At 40.5% G+C, this 20,748-nt stretch overlaps 1 protein-coding gene across 10 annotated transcripts in view; it reads right to left on the bottom strand.

Moving 5' to 3' along the window:
- Window positions 1-1,229: 1,229 nt before the first annotated feature.
- LOC133535248 (MYND-type zinc finger-containing chromatin reader ZMYND8-like) overlaps window positions 1,230-20,748 on the bottom strand; it is a 68,582-nt gene continuing 49,063 nt past the window's right edge. For 9 of the 10 annotated variants that reach the window (XM_061874892.1, XM_061874896.1, XM_061874897.1 and 6 more), the window contains 8 exons: window positions 19,926-20,081; window positions 17,165-17,671; window positions 16,621-17,097; window positions 16,380-16,543; window positions 13,488-13,568; window positions 13,334-13,412; window positions 1,511-1,750; window positions 1,230-1,425 (listed from right to left, as the gene is read on the bottom strand). In XM_061874892.1, the coding sequence (XP_061730876.1) occupies window positions 1,259-1,425; window positions 1,511-1,750; window positions 13,334-13,412; window positions 13,488-13,568; window positions 16,380-16,543; window positions 16,621-17,097; window positions 17,165-17,671; window positions 19,926-20,081 (1,871 nt within the window). In that variant the 3' untranslated portion in view covers window positions 1,230-1,258. The remainder of the gene's footprint in view (window positions 1,426-1,510; window positions 1,751-13,333; window positions 13,413-13,487; window positions 13,569-16,379; window positions 16,544-16,620; window positions 17,098-17,164; window positions 17,672-19,925; window positions 20,082-20,748) is intronic. The other variant, XM_061874899.1, reaches the window with a different exon arrangement.

Below are 20,748 nucleotides of genomic sequence, written 5' to 3'. Positions count from 1 at the left end.
TGAAATGATACTCTATTAGTGGTGTGGTCCATTCAAAGTAGTTACATGTACGTTCAGACTGTTTAACAGTTGTCCTTTACACTTTGTGTACTTTTAAGACAGCCATGCATGCTCTCCCAGATTACTGACCAATCCGAGGGCATGGATACTGCATTTAGTGCACTTTTTTTTTTCAACTGGCCCCTCTTTCTCGGTAGTCTTCAGTCATATTTAAAAGCAAAAATAACACTGTGCAAAGGGAGCCATCGTTGAAAAAGGCCAACCAATAAATATAGTTTGGATACACAGGCTTTGAAAGGGTATACAGTGGGGCAAAAAAGTATTTAGTCAACCACCGATTGTGCAAGTTCTCCCACTTAAAATGATGACAGAGGTCTGTAATTTTCATCATAGGTACACTTCAACTGTGAGAGACAGAATGTGAAAAAAAAATCCAGGAATTCACATTGTAGGAATTTTAAAATAATTTATTTGTAAATTATGGTGGCAAATAAGTATTTGGTCAACCATTCAAAGCTCTCACTGATGGAAGGAGGTTTTGGCTCAAAATCTCACGATACATGGCCCCATTCATTCTTTCCTTAACACGGATCAATCGTCCTGTCCCCTTAGCAGAAAAACAGCCCCAAAGCATGATGTTTCCACCCCCATGCTTCACACTAGGTATGGTGTTCTTGGGATGCAACTCAGTATTCTTCTTCCTCCAAACACGACGAGTTGAGTTTATACCAAAAAGTTCTATTTTGGTTTCATCTGACCACATGACATTCTCCCAATCCTCTGCTGTATCATCCATGTATCCATTTTGGTATAAACTCAACTTGTCGTGTTTGGAGGAAAAAGAATACTGAGTTGCATCCCAAGAACACCATACCTACTGTGAAGCATGAGAGTGGAAACATCATGTTGGGGCTGTTTTTCTGCTAAGGGGACAGGACGATTGATCCGTGTTAAGGAAAGAAAGAATGGGGCCATGTATCGTGAGATTTTGAGCCAAAACCTCCTTCCATCAGTGAGAGCTTTGAATGGTTGACAAAATACTTATTTTCCACCATAATTTACAAATAAATTCTTTAAAATTCCTACAATGTGAATTCCTGGATTTTTTTTCACATTCTGTCTCTCACAGTCTAAGTGTACCTATGATGAAAATTACAGACCTCTGTCATCATTTTAAATGGGAGAACTTGCACAATCGGTGGCTGACTAAATACTTTTTTGCCCCACTGTATAGAGAAGTCAAGTATATTGATCACGGTTAAGACAAAGTGACGGCAACATTGTCACCGCTGTTTCCCGTCTCACAGTCTTTATCCGCTGGGGCGTCTTGTGGATTGTTTGGTCCACCGTTTGCCGCTTGTACCGCGATTTTGCCTGGCAAGTCTGCCGTCGACTCAGCCTCGGGTTCTTGCTGTGGAGCTGTGGCTGGAAGAAAACAAACACAAAACACGATTAATTGGGGATGAGTTTACAATTATTGATCAGACAGGTCCTTGTGTTGCATGCTCACCTGACTGAGTGCAGGACTTCATGTGTTCTGGCCAGTGGGCCTGCTGACAGGGGTAGTCACAGTAGCTGGTGTTCCAGCAGCAGTAGAAGATGGCCTCTTTTCGGCAGTTTGCGCACCATTGTTTCTTCTTGGTTTCATCCACCGCTTGTTGCTTCTCCAGCTCCATCTGCTTCTTCACCTCCGTCACCAGTCGCTCTCTTTCCTGCTCCAGACTTTGCCTCATCTCAGCCATTGTAAGCTCTGGACAAAATACAGATGGATATTTATATTCTGGCTCACCTGAACTGGCTTCCTGTGCATTAAATATGTGATTTTCAAGTTTTACTACTTTTGTATAAATTACTACACGGTCTAGCTTCATCCTGTCTTGCCGATTGCATTGTACCATATGTCCCGGCAAGAAATCTGCGTTCTAAGAACTTCGGCTTATTAGTGATTCCCAGAGCCCAAAAAAAGTCCGCGGGCTATAAAGCGTTTTCTATTCGGGCTCCAGTACTCTGGAATGCCCTTCCGGTAACGGTAAGAGATGCTACCTCAGTTAAAGCATTTAAGTCCCATCTTAAAACTCATTTGTACACTTTAGCCTTTAAATAGACCCCCTTTTTAGAGCAGTTGATCTGCCGTTTATTTTCTGCTCTGGTTCCCTCTCCTTCGTGAAGGGGGGGCGCACAGGTCCGGTGGCCATGGATGAAGTACTGGCTCTCCAGAGTAGGGACCTGAGGCTGGACCGCTCGCTTGTGCATAGGTTGGGGACATCTCTGCGCTGCTGACCCGTCTTCGCTTGGGATGGTCTCCTGCTGGCCCCACTATGGACTGGACTCTCAGTATTATGTTAGATCCACTATGAACTGGACTTTAGCAATATTATGCTAGACCCAATCGACATCCATTGCCCCAGTTTCCCCTGGGGGAGCGGGGTCACCCACATCTGCGGTATTCAAGGTTTCACATTGACATCCCACCGGGTTGTGAGTTTTTCCTTGCCCTTATGTGGGCTCTGAACCGAGGATGTTGTGGTTTGTGCAGCCCTTTGAGACACTTGTGATTTAGGGCTATATACATAAACATTGTTTAATTGATTGACATTTTTTATTTTATTTTATTTTTACACAGAATATTTGCTACACACGCTAAATAGCTGACAAGAGCTGGTTTAAAAAAGCATGATTATTTCTGGAGAACAAAACATTCCAGTTCTGTGGTCAGATGAAACAAAAATTGAGCTGTTTGGCCCGGCCACAATATCAATCAATCAATCAATGTTTACTTATATAGCCCTGAATCACTAGTGTCTCAAAGGGCTGCACAAACCACTACGACATCCTCGGTAGGCCCACATAAGGGCAAGGAAAACTCATACCCAGTGGGACGTCGGTGACAATGATGACTATGAGAACCTTGGAGAGGACGAAAGCAATGGATGTCGAGCGGGTCTACCATGATACTGTGAAAGTTCAATCCATAATGGATCCAACACAGCCGCGAGAGTCCAGTCCAAAGCGGATCCAAGACAGCAGCGAGAGTCCCGTTCACAGCGGAGCCAGCAGGAAACCATCCCAAGCGGAGGCGGATCAGCAGCGCAGAGATGTCCCCAGCCGATACACAGGCAAGCAGTACATGGCCACCGGATCGGATCGGACCGGACTCCCTCCACAAAGGAGAGTGGGACATAGGAGAAAAAGAAAAGAAACGGCAGATCAACTGGTCTAAAAAGCGAGTCTATTTAAAGGCTACAGTATACAAATGAGTTTTAAGGTGAGTTTTAAATCACATATTTAATACCCAGCAATATGGAGGAGGAAAGGTGAGCCCTTCAATTCCAGGAACACCATTCCCACCGTCAAGCCTGGTGGTGGTAGTACTATGCTCTGAGCCTGTTTTGCTGCCAATAGAACTGGCGCTTTAAATGGTAAAATGAAATAGGAGGATTACCCCCAAATTCTTCAAGACAACCTAAAATCATCAGCCCGGGGGTTGGGTCTTGGGCGCAGTTGGGTGATCCAACAGGACAATGACCCCAAACACGTCAAAAGTGATAAAGGAATGGCTAAATCAGGCTAGAATTAAGGTTTTAGAATGGCTTTCCCAAAGTCCTTGTGTAGACAATGCTGTAAAAAAAAGTCCATGTCAGGAAAAACAACAAATTTAGCTGAACTGTACCAATTTTGTCAAGAGGACTGGTCAAAATTTCAACCAAAAGCTTGCCAGAAGCTTGTGGATGGCTACCAAAAGCGCCTTATTGCAGTGAAACTTGCCAAGGGACATGTAACCAAATATTAACATTGCTGTATGTATACTTTTGACCCAGTAGATTTGGTCCCATTTTCAGTAGACACATAATAAATTCATAAAAGAATCAAACTTCATGGATGTTTTTTGTGACCAACAAGTATGTGCTCCAATCACTCTATCACAAAAAAACAAGAGTTGTAGAAATTATTGGAAACTTTAGACAGTGTATGTAAACTTTTGATCACGACTGTACAATTGGGATCTATACTAGGACCCAATCTATATACAAATAACATTTGTAAAGTTACAAAAGATTTAAAGTTACTATGATTCACGGATTGTGCGACAGCGTTTTGTTTCGGAGAGAACACACAGTAGCTAATACAAATAAAATAAATTAACGATTTGAAAACATGGTTTGCATAACAGACTCCTTAAACCACAGTAAAAATAAAAATAATGCGATTTGGTAACCGTAGAAGGGAAAGACAATCAAAAATATAAATAGACGGAATAGAAATTGAAAGAGTAAATGAAACCAAATTTCTGGATATAATGATTGATTATAAAATTAACTGGAAGTAAACGGCTTAGCTCGGTTGGTAGAGCGGCCGTGCCAGCAACTTGAGGGTTGCAGGTTCGATTCCCGCTTCCGCCATCCTAGTCACTGCCGTTGGGTCCTTGGGCAAGACACTTTACCCACCTGCTCCCAGTGCCACCCACACTGGTTTAAATGTAACTTAGATATTGGGTTTCACTATATAAAAGCGTTTTGAGTCACTAGAGAAAAGCGCTATATAAATATAATTCACTTCACTAAAAAATATACAAAGGACAGGATTTCTAGGCGCAGCCAAGGCGTTGAGGGGATCCGGTTTGGTGGCCACGGGATTAGGTCTCTGCTTTTTGCAGATGATGTAGTCCTGATGGCTTCATCTGGCCGGGATCTTCAGCTCTCACTGGATCGGTTCGCAGCCGAGTGTGAAGCGACCGGAATGAGAATCAGCGCCTCCAAGTCCGAGTCCATGGTTCTCGCCCGGAAAAGGGTGGAGTGCCATCTCCGGGTTGGGGAGGAGACCCTGCCCCAAGTGGAGGAGTTCAAGTACCTAGGAGTCTTGTTCACGAGTGGGGGAAGAGTGGATCGTGAGATCGACAGGCGGATCGGTGCGGCGTCTTCAGTAATGCGGACGTTGTATCGATCCGTTGTGGTGAAGAAGGAGCTGAGCCGGAAGGCAAAGCTCTCAATTTACCGGTCGATCTACGTTCCCATCCTCACCTATGGTCATGAGCTTTGGGTCATGACCGAAAGGACAAGATCACGGGTACAAGCGGCCGAAATGAGTTTCCTCCACCGTGTGGCGGGGCTCTCCCTTAGAGATAGGGTGAGAAGCTCTGCCATCCGGGAGGAACTCAAAGTAAAGCCGCTGCTCCTCCACATCGAGAGGAGCCAGATGAGGTGGTTCGGGCATCTGGTCAGGATGCCACCCAAACGCCTCCCTAGGGAGGTGTTTAGGGCACGTCCAGCTGGTAGGAGGCCACGGGGAAGACCCAGGACACGTTGGGAAGACTATGTCTCCCGGCTGGCCTGGGAACGCCTCGGGATCCCCCGGAAAGAGCTAGACGAAGTGGCTGGAGATAGGGAAGTCTGGGCTTCCCTGCTTAGGCTGCTGCCCCCGCGACTCGACCTCGGATAAGCGGAAGATGATGGATGGATGGATGGATGGATAAAAAATATACAACATAAAATAGCAAGAAACACGTCTATAATGAAGAAAGAAAAATATGTTTTGGACCTAAAATCACTCCATATTCTTTACTGCTATCGTATATGTTATAGACATAATATATCTGTATATATAATATACTGTACACATATTAAGTATATATTGTATATATTTGCAGATATGTTGTATTTTATATTGCTATATCTAATCTATTTATACCTGCATTGTCCTTTCCATCCTTACACTTTCCATCATTGGAACTGAGCTACTGTGTGGAACATTTTCCCTTGTGGATCATTAAAGTTTGTCTAAGTCTGTGGTTCTCAAATGGGGGTACGTGTACCCCTGGGGGTACTTGAAGGTATGCCAAGGGGTACGTGAAATCTTTTTTTTAATATTCTAAAAAGAGCACCAATTCAAAAATCCTTTATAAATATATTTATTGAATAATACTTCAACAAAATATGAATGTAAGTTCATAAACTGTGAAAAAAATGCAACAATGCAATATTCAGTGTTGAAAGATAAATTTTTTGTGGACACGTTCCATAACTATTGATGTTAAAGATTTATTTTTTTGTGAAAAATGTTTAGAATTAAGTTCATGAATCCAGATGGGTCTCTATTACAATCCCCAAAGAGGGCCCTTTAAGTTGATGATTACTTCTATGTGTAGAAATCTTTATTTATAATTGAATCACTTTTGTTTATTTTTCAACAAGTTTTTAGTTATTTTTATGTCTTTTTTTCCAAATAGTTCAAGAAAGACCACTACAAATGAGCAATATTTTGCACTGTTATACAATTTAATAAATCAGAAACTGATGACATAGTGCTGTATTTTACTTTTTATCTCTTTTTTTCAATAAGAAATGATTTGCTCTGATTAGGGGGTACTTGAATTAAAAAAAAATTCACAGGGGGTACATAACTGAAAAAAGGTTGAGAACCACCGGTCTAAGTCTTAAGTTTTGCAGATGTATTGTGAGGGACAATAGCACCCCCTAGTGGGCCCATGACTACAGCGCCTGCGCGCATGCACGTCAGTGACGTCAGAGCGCTGCTGGCGTCCTTGTGGTAAGTACATTTTCCACAGGCTTTCCCAATATAGTTCGTAAAATATTGTTTTGTAAATATAAATATCATTTCGGTTCTCTTCATAACATTCGTTGAGCTTACATGAGTAATGTTTTCCACTTTTTGAAACGTTTTGTTAACTCGTGCACTTTATTCTGTCAAGTGTTTTGCGTGTGACTAACAGGAGCTAACAATGTCTAATTTGTTCCCCAATAGATGTTGGACGCTGGGAAAAGGTAACATTACCAGGTACCCTTCATTTGTCATTGTTTTACACCTTTATAAATAGGAGATGTTAGTCTGCTGTGGTCTTCACCGTGACATCTACGGTAATGATGTTAATTGATTGATTGAGACTTAAAGGCCTACTGAAACCCACTACTACCCACCACGCAGTCTGATAGTTTATATATCAAAGATGAAATATTAACATTGCAACACATGCCAATATGGCTTTTTCAGTTAACTAAATTACAATTTTAGATTTCCCTGGAGTTTCGTCTTGAAAACGTCGTGTAATGATGACGTGTACGCAAGACGTTACGCGTTTTTAGGAAATATGAGCGCTACGCACACACACAGCTAAAAGTCGTCTGCTTTAACAGCATAATTACACAGTATTTTTGAGAGCTGTGTTGCTGAATCTTTTGCAATTCATTAAATTAATATTGGAGAAGTCACAGTAGAAAGATGGAGTTGGGAAGCTTTAGCCTTTAGCCACACAAACACGTGGTGATTCCTTGTTTAAAATTCCCGGAGGTGAAAATTTACCATGGATCAGAGCGCGGTCAAGCGAACATGAATCCAGACCAAATGTCAACCAGCAGGTTTCGGTGAGAAAATTGAGGTTAAAAAGTCGCTCCTTATCGGAGAAAAGCTGAGCTTGTGTCGTCCAAGAAGCTGCCGTCGACTTCCCTGAGACATTGGCGTCAACGCACCCGTGGACACACCCCTCCGACTATCAGGTAATATTAAACTCACTAAAACATTAGCAACACAATAGAAAAATAAGGGATTTCACAGAATTATCCTAGTAAATGTGTTTAAAAACATCGGAATCCGTCCCAATGCAATCGCGTTTTTTTTTTTTTATCTAGTCCGTCGCTATCAATATCCTCAAACACAAATCTTTCATCCTCGCTCAAATTAATGGGGAAATTGTCGTTTTCTCGGTCCAAATAGCACTTTTTGTTGGAGGCTCCCATTAAAATCAATGTGAATATGTGAGGAGCCCCCATGTCATCGTCTGCGACTTCCGGTAGAGGCAGAGCTTTTCTCTTAACACCGACAGTTGCGAACTTTATCGTGGATGTTCTCTACTAAATCCTTTCAGCGAAAATATGGCAATATTGCGAAATGATGAAGTATGACACAGAGAATGGACCTGCTATCACCGTTTAAATAAGAAAATCTCATTTCAGTAGGCCTTTAAATTCCTACTGAAATGTTTTTGCTGAAAGGATTTAGTAGAGAACATCGACGACAAAGTTTGCAACTTTTGGTCGGTATTAAAAAATCCTTGCCTTTACTGGAAATAGCAAATGATGACGTCCCCCGTGTGAGGGCTCCTCACATCCTCACATTGTTTATAATGGGAGCCTCCAGCAGCAAGAGCCATTCGGGCCGAGAAAGCGAAAATTTCCCCATTAATTTGAGCGAGGATGAAAGATTCGTGGCTGAGGATATTGATAGTGAAGGACTAGAAAAAATAAATAAATAAAATAAAAAGCGACGGCTCCAGGCGGCGGCAGTGTAAGCGTTTGAGATGTAATTAGACACATTTACTTGGATAATTCTGGAAGATCCCTTATCTGCTTATTGTTTTAATAGTGTTTTAGTGAGATTGTAAAGACATACCTCGAGGTCAGATGGCTGCGGTGAACACGCCAGTGTCTCAGAGAGAACCCAAGGAGCCAAGCTCACAGCTGCCTTTTTTGACAGCTACTGCAGGAGGACGAATAATCCACTGATGTCTCCGACAACATACGTATCACATTTTTCCCATCCAAAAACATGCTGGTTGACGTAGAGAAACATGTTCGCTTGACCGCTGTGTGTTAAAGCTTCACAACAAACAAAGAAACACCGGCTGTGTCTCGGTGCTAAAGACAGCTGCAATCCACCGCTTTCCACCAACAGCATTGTTCTTTACAGTCTCCATTATTAAATGAACAAATTGCAAAAGATTTAGCAACACAGATGTCCAATTTACTGTGTAATTGCGCGATGAAAAGAGACAACTTTTAGCTGTAACTGGTGCTGAGCTAGTACGTCCCCTCCAACCCGAAACATCACAAACACACGTCATCATACGAGTCATCATTCCGCGACGTTTTCAACAAGAAACTCCGCAGGAAATTTAAAATTGCAATTTAGTAAACTAAAAAGGCCGTATTGGCATGTGTTGCAATGTTAATATTTCATCATTGATATATAAACTATCAGACTGCGTGGTCAGTAGTAGTGGGTTTCAGTAGGCCTTTAATTGCACAGTACAGTACATATTCCGTACAATTAACCACTAAATGGTAACACACAAATAGAATAAGTTTTTCAACTTTGTTTAAGTCGGGGTCCTCGGTAATCAATTCATTATACAAATATATACTATCAGCTAGGGCTGGACGATATTGCCTTTTTTTAATATCGCAATATTTTTAGGCCATATCGCGATATACGATATATATTACGATATTTTGCCTTGGCCTTGAATGAACACTTGATGCATATAATCACAGCAGTATGATGATTCTATGTGTCTACATTAAAACATTCTTCTTCATACTGAATTAATATATGCTAATTTTAAACTTTCATGCAGAGAGGGAAATCACAACTAAGTGTGTAAAATTGTAAAAAATTTATTAATTTAAACCAGAGGTATCAAACTTGTTTCAGGTTTTGTACAGGTGTTTGAAAACCTTAAAAATGCTTGGATTTTAATGTTGTGATTTCAAGGTTAGAAAAATGTTTGAATTTTGGGTGAAGTGCTTGTAAATGCTCATCATATTTCTAGGCAATCTGACTCAGTAGGCTAATTATACAAATCCCGTTTCCATATGAGTTGGGAAATTGTGTTAGATGTAAATATAATCGGAATACAATGATTTGCAAATCATTTTCAACCCATATTCAGTTGAATATGCTACAAAGACAACATATTTGATGTTCAATCTGATAAAAGTTTTTTTGTTGCTGCAAATAATCATTAACTTTAGAATTTGATGCCAGCAACACATGACAAAGAAGTTGGGAAAGGTGGCAATAAATACTGATAAACTTGAGGAATGCTCATCAAACACTTATATGGAACATCCCACAGGTGTGCAGGCTAATTGGGAACAGGTGGGTGCCATGATTGAGTATAAAAGCAGCTTCCATGAAATGCTAAGTAATTCACAAACAATGATGGGGTGAGGGTCACCACTTTGTAAGCAAATTGTCAAACAGTTTTAGAACAACATTTCTCAACGAGCTATTGCAAGGAATTTAGGGATTTTACCATCCACGGTCCGCAAAATCATCAAAACGTGCAGAGAATCTGGAGAAATCACTGCACGTAAGCAATGATATTCCGGACTTTTGATCCCTCAGGCGGTACTGCATCAAAAACCGACATCAGTGTGTAAAGGATATCACCACGTGAGCTTAGGAACACTTCATAAAACCACTGTCAGTAACTACAGTTGGTCGCTACATCTGTAAGTGCAAGTTAAAGCTCTACTATGCAAAGCCAAACCCATTTATCAACAATATCCTGAAACGCCGCCGGCTTGGCTGGGCCTGAGCTCACCTAAGATGGACTGATGCAAAGTGGAAAAGTGTTCTGTGGTCTGACGAGTCCAGATTTCAAATTATATTTGAAAACAGAGGACGTGGTGTCCTCCAGAACAAAGAGGAAAATAACCATTTGGATTGTTATAGGCGCATAGTTCAAAAGCCGGCATCTGTGATGGTATGGGGGTGTATTAGTGCCCAAGGCATGGGTAACTTACACATCTGTGAAAGCACCATTAATGCTGAATGGTCCATACAGGTTTTGGAGCAACATATGTTGTCATACAAGCAACGTTATCATGGATTCCCTTGCTTATTTCTGCAAGACAAGTGTTACAACAGCGTGGCTTCGTAAAAAAATAGTGCGGGTACTTTCCTGGCCCGCCTGCAGTCCGGACCATTCTTCCATCGAAAATGTGTGGCGCATTATGAAGCGTAAAATACAACAGCGGAGACCCCGGACTGTTTTGAACGACTGAAGCTCTACATAAAACAAGAATGGGAAATAATTCCTGTTTTAAAGCTTCAACAATTAGTTTCTTCAATTCTCAAACGTTTATTGAGTGTTGTTAAAAGAAAAGGTGATGTAACACATTGGTGAACATGCCCTTTCCCAACTACTTTGGCACGTTTTGCAGCCATGAGATTCTAAGATTATTATTATTTGCAAAAACAATAACGTTTATGAGTTTGAAAATCAAATATCTTGTCTTTGTAGTGCATTCAATTAAATATGGGTTGAAGAGGATTTCCAAATCATTGTATTTCGTTTATATTTACATCTAACACAATTTCCCAACTCATATGGAAACGGGGTTTGTAAAATGGAAAAAAGATATAATAAGTTTCCTTAAAAATGAATGCTACACGCTTGATCTGTTGGCTTTGCATGAGCCCTTACATTAGGTTGTTGTCATGCGACTCTGTGTCCACCCCAAGAGGACAGTGGTGCATCAGTCCAGCATGCCGGGAGGTTGTTGTTTTTAATGAACATTGGATGGAAAATGACAAATACAAACTTTGGATAAAACACGGACCAAATCCACGTGTAAATTGCTACAAAGTATTCTTAAAGGAAATCCAGCTTTTCGCAATAGGAAAGTCGGCTCTCTCGAGTCATATGAAAGGTGAGCCACGGAAAGTTCTAGCCCTACGAGATGACTAACGTTAGCTAAAGTTTTGTTTTCTAACCTTCTGGTACATGCTACACCTCAACTGTGAGATCAGCGCTAGATTACATGTTAATTACGGACAGTTATTATTACAAGCAATGAAAGGAAAAAAGTGAGCGTTTGTCAATGATAAATGATAATGTTTAAGAACTTCCCTAAACTAAAAATCGATTTGTTGTCATAACCACAATTATAAGGCTAGAGATGCTTAATGAAAGGTGACTGAGGTGTTGTGAAACAAACAAAATATTTTCCTTTAATTTATTAATGTGGAACAGTTTTGTTAATAAATGAGTGAAATTGACATTTTGAGGGAGTGTGTATTTATATCACATTATGCAGTTTACAAGCACAAATACGGTGTGAATCAATCTGCGCTGTTCAATGTCATTGAGTGCTGTAAGTAAGGAAAAGAACAAGAAATTGGAAAAACAACACAAATGGAGACACATTTGCAAACACCAATGATATTGAATAGTCTACAGAAACACTGCTTCACTTTGTATGCCCCATTCACTTAATGATAACTGCCGGTTCAATGTTAGGTTTAGGTTTTAGCAGATTTTCCGTATTTTTCCTACAGACAGCATTTGGTGACCTCAAACAACAAGCCTTGAAGGATTGATTCACACTGGTTTTCGCCTTTTGAAGGGTACTGGAAAAACTGGAAAATTGATCTTGAAAGTCCTTAAAAAGTGCTTGAATTTGGACATGGAAAAGGTGTACGAACACTGTCTTCACCGTGACATCGACGGAAGTGATGTGCGGGTTAATACTGAAATATTGATACCACCGATACCGGACCTTGGGTATGCGTGTACATTTTTTTAAATATATCCATTTAAACCAGGGGTATCAAACTAGTTTACATTGAACTTGTTTACATTGAATACTGTAAGACTTTTCTTTCAAGTCAACAGTTATTAAACACTTTCAAATGGTAAATTGCATGTTATTCCTTAATTACATTTATACATTACATTAGACTGGCAAATGTTGTAAGCAGTGACCCAAATTAAGGACATTTTTAAAATTTAAATATTTTATATTTAATGAAAATTCATGAAATTGAAGTTCAAATTTGAGGGAGTTAAAAATGGTCATTTTTGGGAAAAAACAAAACGTTTTCATCCACAAACTCAAAAATTATTTGAATAAAAAGTATCTGTAGGTTTTTTTTGTACTTACTGCATGCTGTATGTCAGAGGAGTTCAATTAAAGAATCACAAACAAAACATGTGATTTCCAAATAACTTTGTGTGAATGGCTGTCTATCTGTGTTGGCCCTGCAATGAGGTGGCGACTTGTCCAGGGTGTACCCCGCCTTCCGCCCGTTGTAGCTGAGATAGGCGCCAGCGCCCCCCGCGACCCCGAAAGGGAATAAGCGGTAGAAAATGGATGGATGGATGGTGTTGGCCCTGCAATGAGGAGGTGACTTGTCAAGGGTGTGCCCTGCCTTCCGCCCGAGTGCGGCTAGAAAAGGCTCGCCCCCCCTTCGGCACTGAAAGGAACAAGCCGTGAAAAATGGATTGATAAATGGAACTTTATAGGTAAATTTATTCCCCCAGTCTGGTCCAATACTTCAGTCACATAAAGACATTCTGTGGCTGCGAGTTTTCGAGTTTTCCCCCACCTAACACGAGTTGCCTGCAAAAGCGAGACACTCTCTCTGGCAAAGTGCATTTGAATAAAGTAGCTGCTCCTTTAAAATGTTGCATCAAATGTTGCATCCAGTACCGTTGCATCAATAGTGGAGATCAGTGAAGACTATTAAACATAATGAATCTGCTGTTACATACATAGACAATGTCAATGTTGGTGTTGATTCATAAAATGCATACCAAGATTGTGTTTCATCTCTGCCAACTCCTGCTGATGTAGCCATTGTAATTTTTCAATTTCAATTCTCAGTCGTCTCATCTGAAAACCAGAATAGATTTAACTAAGCAAATGCATGTACTCAAACAAACTGTGCAAGATTGTGCAAACACTTACCTCAGTCACAGTGTTTCCAGAAGAGCTCTTTGAAAGGTCACTGTAGATTTCAGTCACTGTACCTTTGATTGCATCCATTATCTGGAAAAGACAAAACAAAATCACTCGTCCGGAAGTATGTTTGCTCTCGCTGCTCGTCGCCGCTCAAAAAGCTAAGTGCTTTCAGAATCAGAAATACTTTATTAATCCCCAAGGGGAAATTAACATTTTTTTAATCTTTCTTTCTTGTGTTTTACAACTTTGTTTATTTCTTCCCCAACATATTCAGTAGTCTTACAAACTTATAAAGCACCCACTCTCTGTTTCACCGCCAAACTTTTAACTTGCTAACTGCTAAGCTAGCGAAACTAAGCTAGTACCGGTTCGAAGCTACTGTGCGCCGAAGGCAGCAAGCACTCGACTCAGTGAAAGAAACAACAGAGTCCGGTTGCCCCGCTGCTGCTACTTGTTCTTGCTGTTGCATTTTAAAGCTAGGTGTTATCTTTCTATCTGTGTGTTTCTAATTGTTTTAGACATTTGTTAAATCCTTTGCCGACACATTTAGTAGTCTTATCAAACTTACAAGGCATCCATTCTCTGCTTCACCGCCTCACTTTCAGGTTGGTAGTTGCTAAGCTAGCAAAACTAAGCTAGTCCCGATCCAAAGCCACTGCGCTCTGTGAAAAAAACAAAGTGACTATGGCTTCCTGTTCTTTGTGCACCTTACTCATGAATAGGTCGGCTCTACTTGAGGGCTTTGTCCGCCAGTTAGAGCAGAGTTATTTCGTAACTTTAGGCTTTGCTAGCGTTAGCTGTAAAGAGCTGACTAGCCCAGTTTGTGGCAGCCCTAAGCGGCCTACAAGCTTCGGTGAATCGGTTGAGACGCATAATAGATTTAGCCCTTAAGCTAGTCGTACACCCGAGTCTGCCGGACACCACACCTTAGCCATAGGGAAATCTATCACCCAGAACGAACATTTTAGTAAACCAGCCATAATTACAACGGTGAAGCTAATGTTAGGGAAATTACTTGCAACAGGCCTAATAAACACGTACGACAGGCTAATAGCACCACTAGCTACAAGAACATAGTTGTACACTTCGGCTCCAATGACACTTCGATGAGACAGTCAGAGTTTACAAAGAGGAACATAGCAAGGACTTGTAAGTGCATAGTGGTTAGAGTTTCTGCCCTGAGATTGGTAGGTCGTGAGTTCAAACCCCGGCCGAGTCATACCAAAGACTATAAAAATGGGACCCATTGCCTCCCTGCTTGGCACTCAGCATCAATGGTTGTAATTAGGGGTTAAATCACCAAAAATTATTCTCAGGTGTGGCCACCGCCACTGCTCCCCTCACCTCCCAAGGGGTGATCAAGGGTGATGGGTCAAATTCAGAGAATAGTTTCGCCAAACCATCAATCAATCATGGGTACTTTAACTTTTTTAACTTTAATCTTACTAGAAAAATGTCTTGGCATCGAGTACTTGTCTTGGGCCCCCTACCTACGAGAGGCAATGATGAAAGGTAGAGCAGATTAGTCTCACTTAACAAGTGGCTGGCTAGTATTTGTAGAGAACAGGGATAAACGTTAATTGATAATTGGGACACTTTTTGGGGCAAACCGGGCTTGCTGAAGAGGGACGGTCTTCACCCTAACCAAAAGGGTGACATCACTATCTAAAAACGCAGATTACGGGTTGAGTCACACTTGACTAAACTAGAGCAAGCTCTGACACAGGCAATTACAGTGCCTGTCAGCCTGGGTGAGGAGTCAGTTAAGCCAGACCTAACCAGCGCCAGGCTTGAAATTTCCTGGACACAGCATTTCTCATAAAATTAAAAATGACTCACATAATGTTTTTGCTGCAGGGACTGTGCCAGAGGTAGACATGCATTCTATATAGGTGGAAAATTATTAAGTGTTAAATATTTTCGCAGCACCAAGCAAATAATCTCAAGATCCCCACCATATCAATTTCTAGATGTGATTAAAATTATTTAATGCGCACCACAAGAAATAGACGTAACGTTATTAAAATCAGTACTACAAATAACATTAACAAAAATGTCTCAAAACAGCCCACTACCTATAATATGGGATTTTGGAACATCTGATCATTGCCTCCCAAAGAGCCATTAGTTAATGAGGTCATGAGGGACAACAATCTTATCGTCATTGGTCTCAGTGAGACTTTGCTAAAACAGATTAAATGTTTCTACTTAACGAAGCATCTCATCCCAAGTATATGAGTACACATATTGCCCATTCCCTAAAAAGGTGTGGAGGGGCTGCGCTAATATCCAATGAAAACCTTAACCTGAGCCCTTACCTAAAAAACTAATATAAATCATTTGAGGTCTGTCACACCGCTACCTCTCCTTCTGGCTCTTGTATATATATTTTTATCCCATCACTTTCCTCTGGTACTGTTTCCCTCGCATTCAAAACAGTGGTTATTTACCCTCCGTTCAAAAGACTTAACCTCGATTCTGAACTCATGGTAAACTACCGGCCGGGGTCTCACCTTCCCTTTATCTCGAAAATCCTCCAAAAAAATTGTTGCACAGCAGCTAAATGCACCCTTAGCATCTATCATAATAAAGCAAAACTCGCGACAGGAGGAAACAGCCTCCACATGAAGAATATCCGTTCCAAACAAAGTCTCGACCAAGAATGGTGGCTCACACTCAACTTAAATGGTCTTAATCACCAACAGAAAACAGGTGAGGGGAAAAGTGCTTGAAGGCATGTGTAATCGGCCAAGTCCTACAAATGTATTACATTTTTTTAATGCCTTTGGACGTTGCATTTAATGACTTTAATGTCATTTAAGGCTTTAATTTTCGCAAAAACCATGTAATGGCTTAATGCTTTTTAATGCCCCACGGAAACCGTGTAATATTGCTTACTTTGTTTGTGTACTTTGCAATATCCGCTGCAACATCTGCTGAGGCTGTCGAGATATATTGCTCGCTTTCGACCAATGTCGATGAAGATGATGTTGCTAAGGCGGCACTACTTGACACCAGGGTGACTGCTGTTGTAGTCAATGATGTGTCCTTCACATGGACAGCTGTGGGGAATAAGAAAAGGTTGCATTTGGGGCAATCAATTTGATTTGGGCCGTATTAAATTTAGGATGTTTTGTACCTTTAATGGCCTGTCTGGTCTGATAACGTGTGCTTTGTGAAGAGGCTGAAGGCGAAGACACTAAGCTGTTGTCGGACACTTGAGTCTGGCCTTGTCTGGGCGACGACGCTTGAATTTGTGGGGGCGCTACAGGCTGCTGGCTCTGTTGCTGACGCGCGGTCAACTTCTGCGAGGGGCTCTGGAGCTTGACAGTGGAATTCCACACTGCATTGGGATTCTGCGCCGCAGGCGCAGCAGTCTCTCTTGGCAGCAGAGGGCGCTGTTTTTTCAATGCTGGGGCGGTGGATAATGAGGAGGAAGAGGAAGAAGAGGGTGGGGTTGCAGGGGCACTGGAGACAGTGGCAAGGCTAATATTTGCTGGAGTGAAGGAGATCATAGTGACTGGAATGGCCATGGGGGACTGCGAGGAAACACTGGAGGGTGTGGAAGGGGTTGTGCTGTTTTGAGATGGGAGTGTCGTGGGAGTCAGGGATTTACCTTCAGAAGAAACACATTAAATTTGTTATTTGCATTTTTTGACATCTCACCAATAAAGACCGCTCACCTTCTGGTTTACTAGCAGATGACTCTTTAACAGTGTCTTTCCTGCGTCTTCTCTTATTCTTAGTCCCTTGTTCCTCCCCGAGGTCAATGACCAACTCCCTCTCTGAATCGGAATCCTCCAAAGGCACACGTTGCTTCACCTCTTCTTGCACCTGACTCTTCTCCCGAGACACAGGCGACGTTTCAGGAGATTTGGTCTTCTCTGGACTCTCTTTCTCTGTGCTTACTTTGTCTTCAGTCTGAACTTCTAATGGTGTCGCACTAGCATCCGCTGCTGCAGAGTCCGATACGATAGAAACATTGGGTTTGTCCACGTGGCATGGAGATGGTTGGTCTTTGTCTATAGTCTCCTTTTGGAGTTCTTCAGCTGGCGAAGGATCTTTGGGGTCTTTGACCTTTTGCCCCTCATCACTGGCATACTCACTGTCGCTCAATTCTGATTTATCAGAGTCGTCAGAGTCACTGGGTTCTACACCTTTGTACACATCAGCAGAGATTTCGTTGATGCCTGAAAAGCAAAAGGGAGAGCATCAATCAGGAGTAATAAAACGAGATGTTGCGTAACATTTAGTGCTGCCATTTAATTAGAATGTGCAATTAATACGTTTTTTATTCACACCTAAAACAATGCTAAGAAAAGCCCTCAACTTGAGGAATTTTCCTTTAAAATTAATGACATCATAATTGACAAAGAAGAAAATTGCTTTACAAAGTAATCTGTTGTTTTTTTACAGACTTTAAAAGAAGCAGTCCGTTTTTATTACCGAAAATAAAACATCAGGACCATACAAAATGTTGAAGTCAACACATCAAAAAACTGTAGAACAATTGAATGTTGAAATTAAAATTAAAACAACATTCGGTAACACTTTACAATAAGTGGACACTATTGAGTACTAATAAAGCATAATACTAAATTCATGATTTATAAAGCAGATTCAAAATGCAGTTTATAAACAAAGTTATACATGAGACCATTAATATATATCTGAATACTGTGTAAGTGTGTGTATAAATGTCTAGAGAGATAACTAAATGTCTTCTTTACGTACAATTTCTAAATGGTCAAATATTGACAATTCCTAATTATATTGTATGAATGCTGAATTAATCATGTATAAAATATAAGAATGCAACCATTAATAGTTTATACATGAGCGTAATACACTCATGAGTAAATCATTTATAGTTGTTTATAAACTGCATACTAAGGAGAATTTTTCATAAATATGATTTACAAGTTATGAATTCAGTATTTACTCATGCTTTATTATTGTTTAATAGTGTGTACTTACAAAGTGTTACCAAATGTTTTAATTTAACATTTAACATTCAATACTTACTCAGAAAATTCCCTATGTAAGTGTTCTGTGATTTGAAATATAATGTAGACATTGTACATGTAATATATCTCTATATTGAAGCACATATTGTCACGACTGGTTATGTTGGGTTTTGTTAGTGTTCTTTCGTGTCTTGTGCTTGTTCCTCTCCTGTGCTCTTATTTTTTAGGCACTTCCTGTTGTATTGGTGTTTTTTCATTACTGCTTTTCACATGCCCTCAAGCACTTCCCCTCACCTGTTTTCTGTTTGTGATTAAGACTTTTTAAATTGAGTGTGAGCAACCATTCTTTGTCGGGACATTGTTTGTTTATTGAGACTAGCTGATTACTCCACATGGAAACAGAACTTCTGGATTCGTCTCCTCGATTCCAGTTTCTGTAAGACCTTTTGCTTTACTGCCCTGTATAGTCTTCCTCCCGGCTAAGGTAGCCAATATTTTCTTTTTTTATCTTATTTTACCAGTTGCAGTATTTTTTGAGGTGCAATCTTTTATTCTTTTTTATGCACCGTATTTTTTTTGTGTTACCTACTTAAATGTTGCTCTTAATCCCTGTTTTGAGCAATAAATACACCTTTTTACTTCACGCACCAACCTTGTTCATCTGCATACCTAAAATCACGAAAACAGCCGGCGTCTCCCATGAAGCACTGTCCATCACCGCGTGACAGAATTTCCCAACAAAGAATGTTGGCTCACATTCAATTTAAATAGTCTTAATCACAAACAGAAAACAGGTGAGGGGAAAAGTGCTTGCAGGCAAGTGTAAAGCAGTTATGAAAAAACACCAACACAACAGGAATCGACACAAAAATAAGAGCGCAGGACAGGAAAAAGCACTAAACACAGAAGAACACTAACAAAACCCAACATAAAGGCACAGCCTGGTGTAACCAGCCGTGACACATATGTGTTAAAACAGTGTAAAGTAATACTAATTTGGTCAAAAAACACCCAGAAATGAAATCCTTTCTCTATAATTTGTCTAATAGAGTGATGCAAATCATCTACTCTATGCTAAAAACATTTAAACTTATACAAACCATAAACACACTTGATAGATAGCTTTAAGTTCATTATGAATATTTTACACTACTCGTTACATAAAATTCAGCCCATCCCCACTATTTAACGTCGCTAACATCACTGGCCAAGTTTTGTTATAGAGGGAAACATTTTAATTGCTGTGGCTACATAGTAACTTCATGTTGCATGGCGGTAGTATTGTTGCTATCAGTCAAACACAAGAAGAAGGCTAGTTAATTCGTAGACATACAGCGAGAGCAATATTAGAGATTAAGAATTACATTAACACGATTAGAAAACAACGCATTAGACAAGACTGTAATTATATAATCGTAATGTACGCAATAATTTGACACTCCTAGTAACATTATTGTATGATAAAAAGTGCACTGACCAAGCTGTGCCTTACAACTTTCAATGGTTTTGTCCAAATTCAACTGGAAACGACTCTTGATTTGTCTTTTTGGAGAGGTGAGAACAGGCGTGGTTCCCAGCTTCTGTTGAACGGTTTCACTTAGTTCTTTTAGGTCCATCTCTGCCTTACTCCGATCTGAAAGTATACTTCATACATTAATCTTTTGCAGCACACGAACACACATATTTAAAAAAATGTTTTCCTGTTTAGTGGTACCTCAGGTTTTTTTTGCAATCTCTGTTCCAAAAGGTCAGGTGAAAACAGAATCGTCCAAAAACCAAAGCAATTTTTCCCATAGAAAATAATCCAATTCATCCATTCGAGACACCCAACAATATTAACATACCACATTTTATAGAGGATCGGTGTCCCAAGTAAAGCCAAGGGCGACTTTTGTCCCATTGCAAGTTTTTCTTATACATGCTTTTCATGTGACGTCATTCATCCGGCTCTCGAAGGGTCGTGCGACATTTTGAAAGGCAAACAATCGTCACGCAGGTAACCAAAAGCACACAATATGGTAGTTTCGTGTTGGGTTAACTGGTGCACTAATCGCCGCCAAAGTTCAGTCAAACGGGGATTCTTTAGTATTCCTGAAATTCGTCGCCACGAAGGCGAACTAACCCAGAAAATAAGCGAAGATCGGCAAAGGGCATGGTAAGCCAGCATAAATAGGAAAGACAAGCCCTCCCAGTCATCAAAGATACGTTCAGATCATTTTGTTACAGGTAAGCAAACGTTTTAGGCAATTTTATTTTTCTCATATTCAAACTAATTCTACTGTATTATTTTTTTACAGGCC

Source organism: Nerophis ophidion, linkage group LG16, assembly GCF_033978795.1.
Source record: "Nerophis ophidion isolate RoL-2023_Sa linkage group LG16, RoL_Noph_v1.0, whole genome shotgun sequence".
NCBI classification, from domain to species: domain Eukaryota; kingdom Metazoa; phylum Chordata; class Actinopteri; order Syngnathiformes; family Syngnathidae; genus Nerophis; species Nerophis ophidion.
This window is presented reverse-complemented; position numbering and strand designations above follow the sequence as displayed.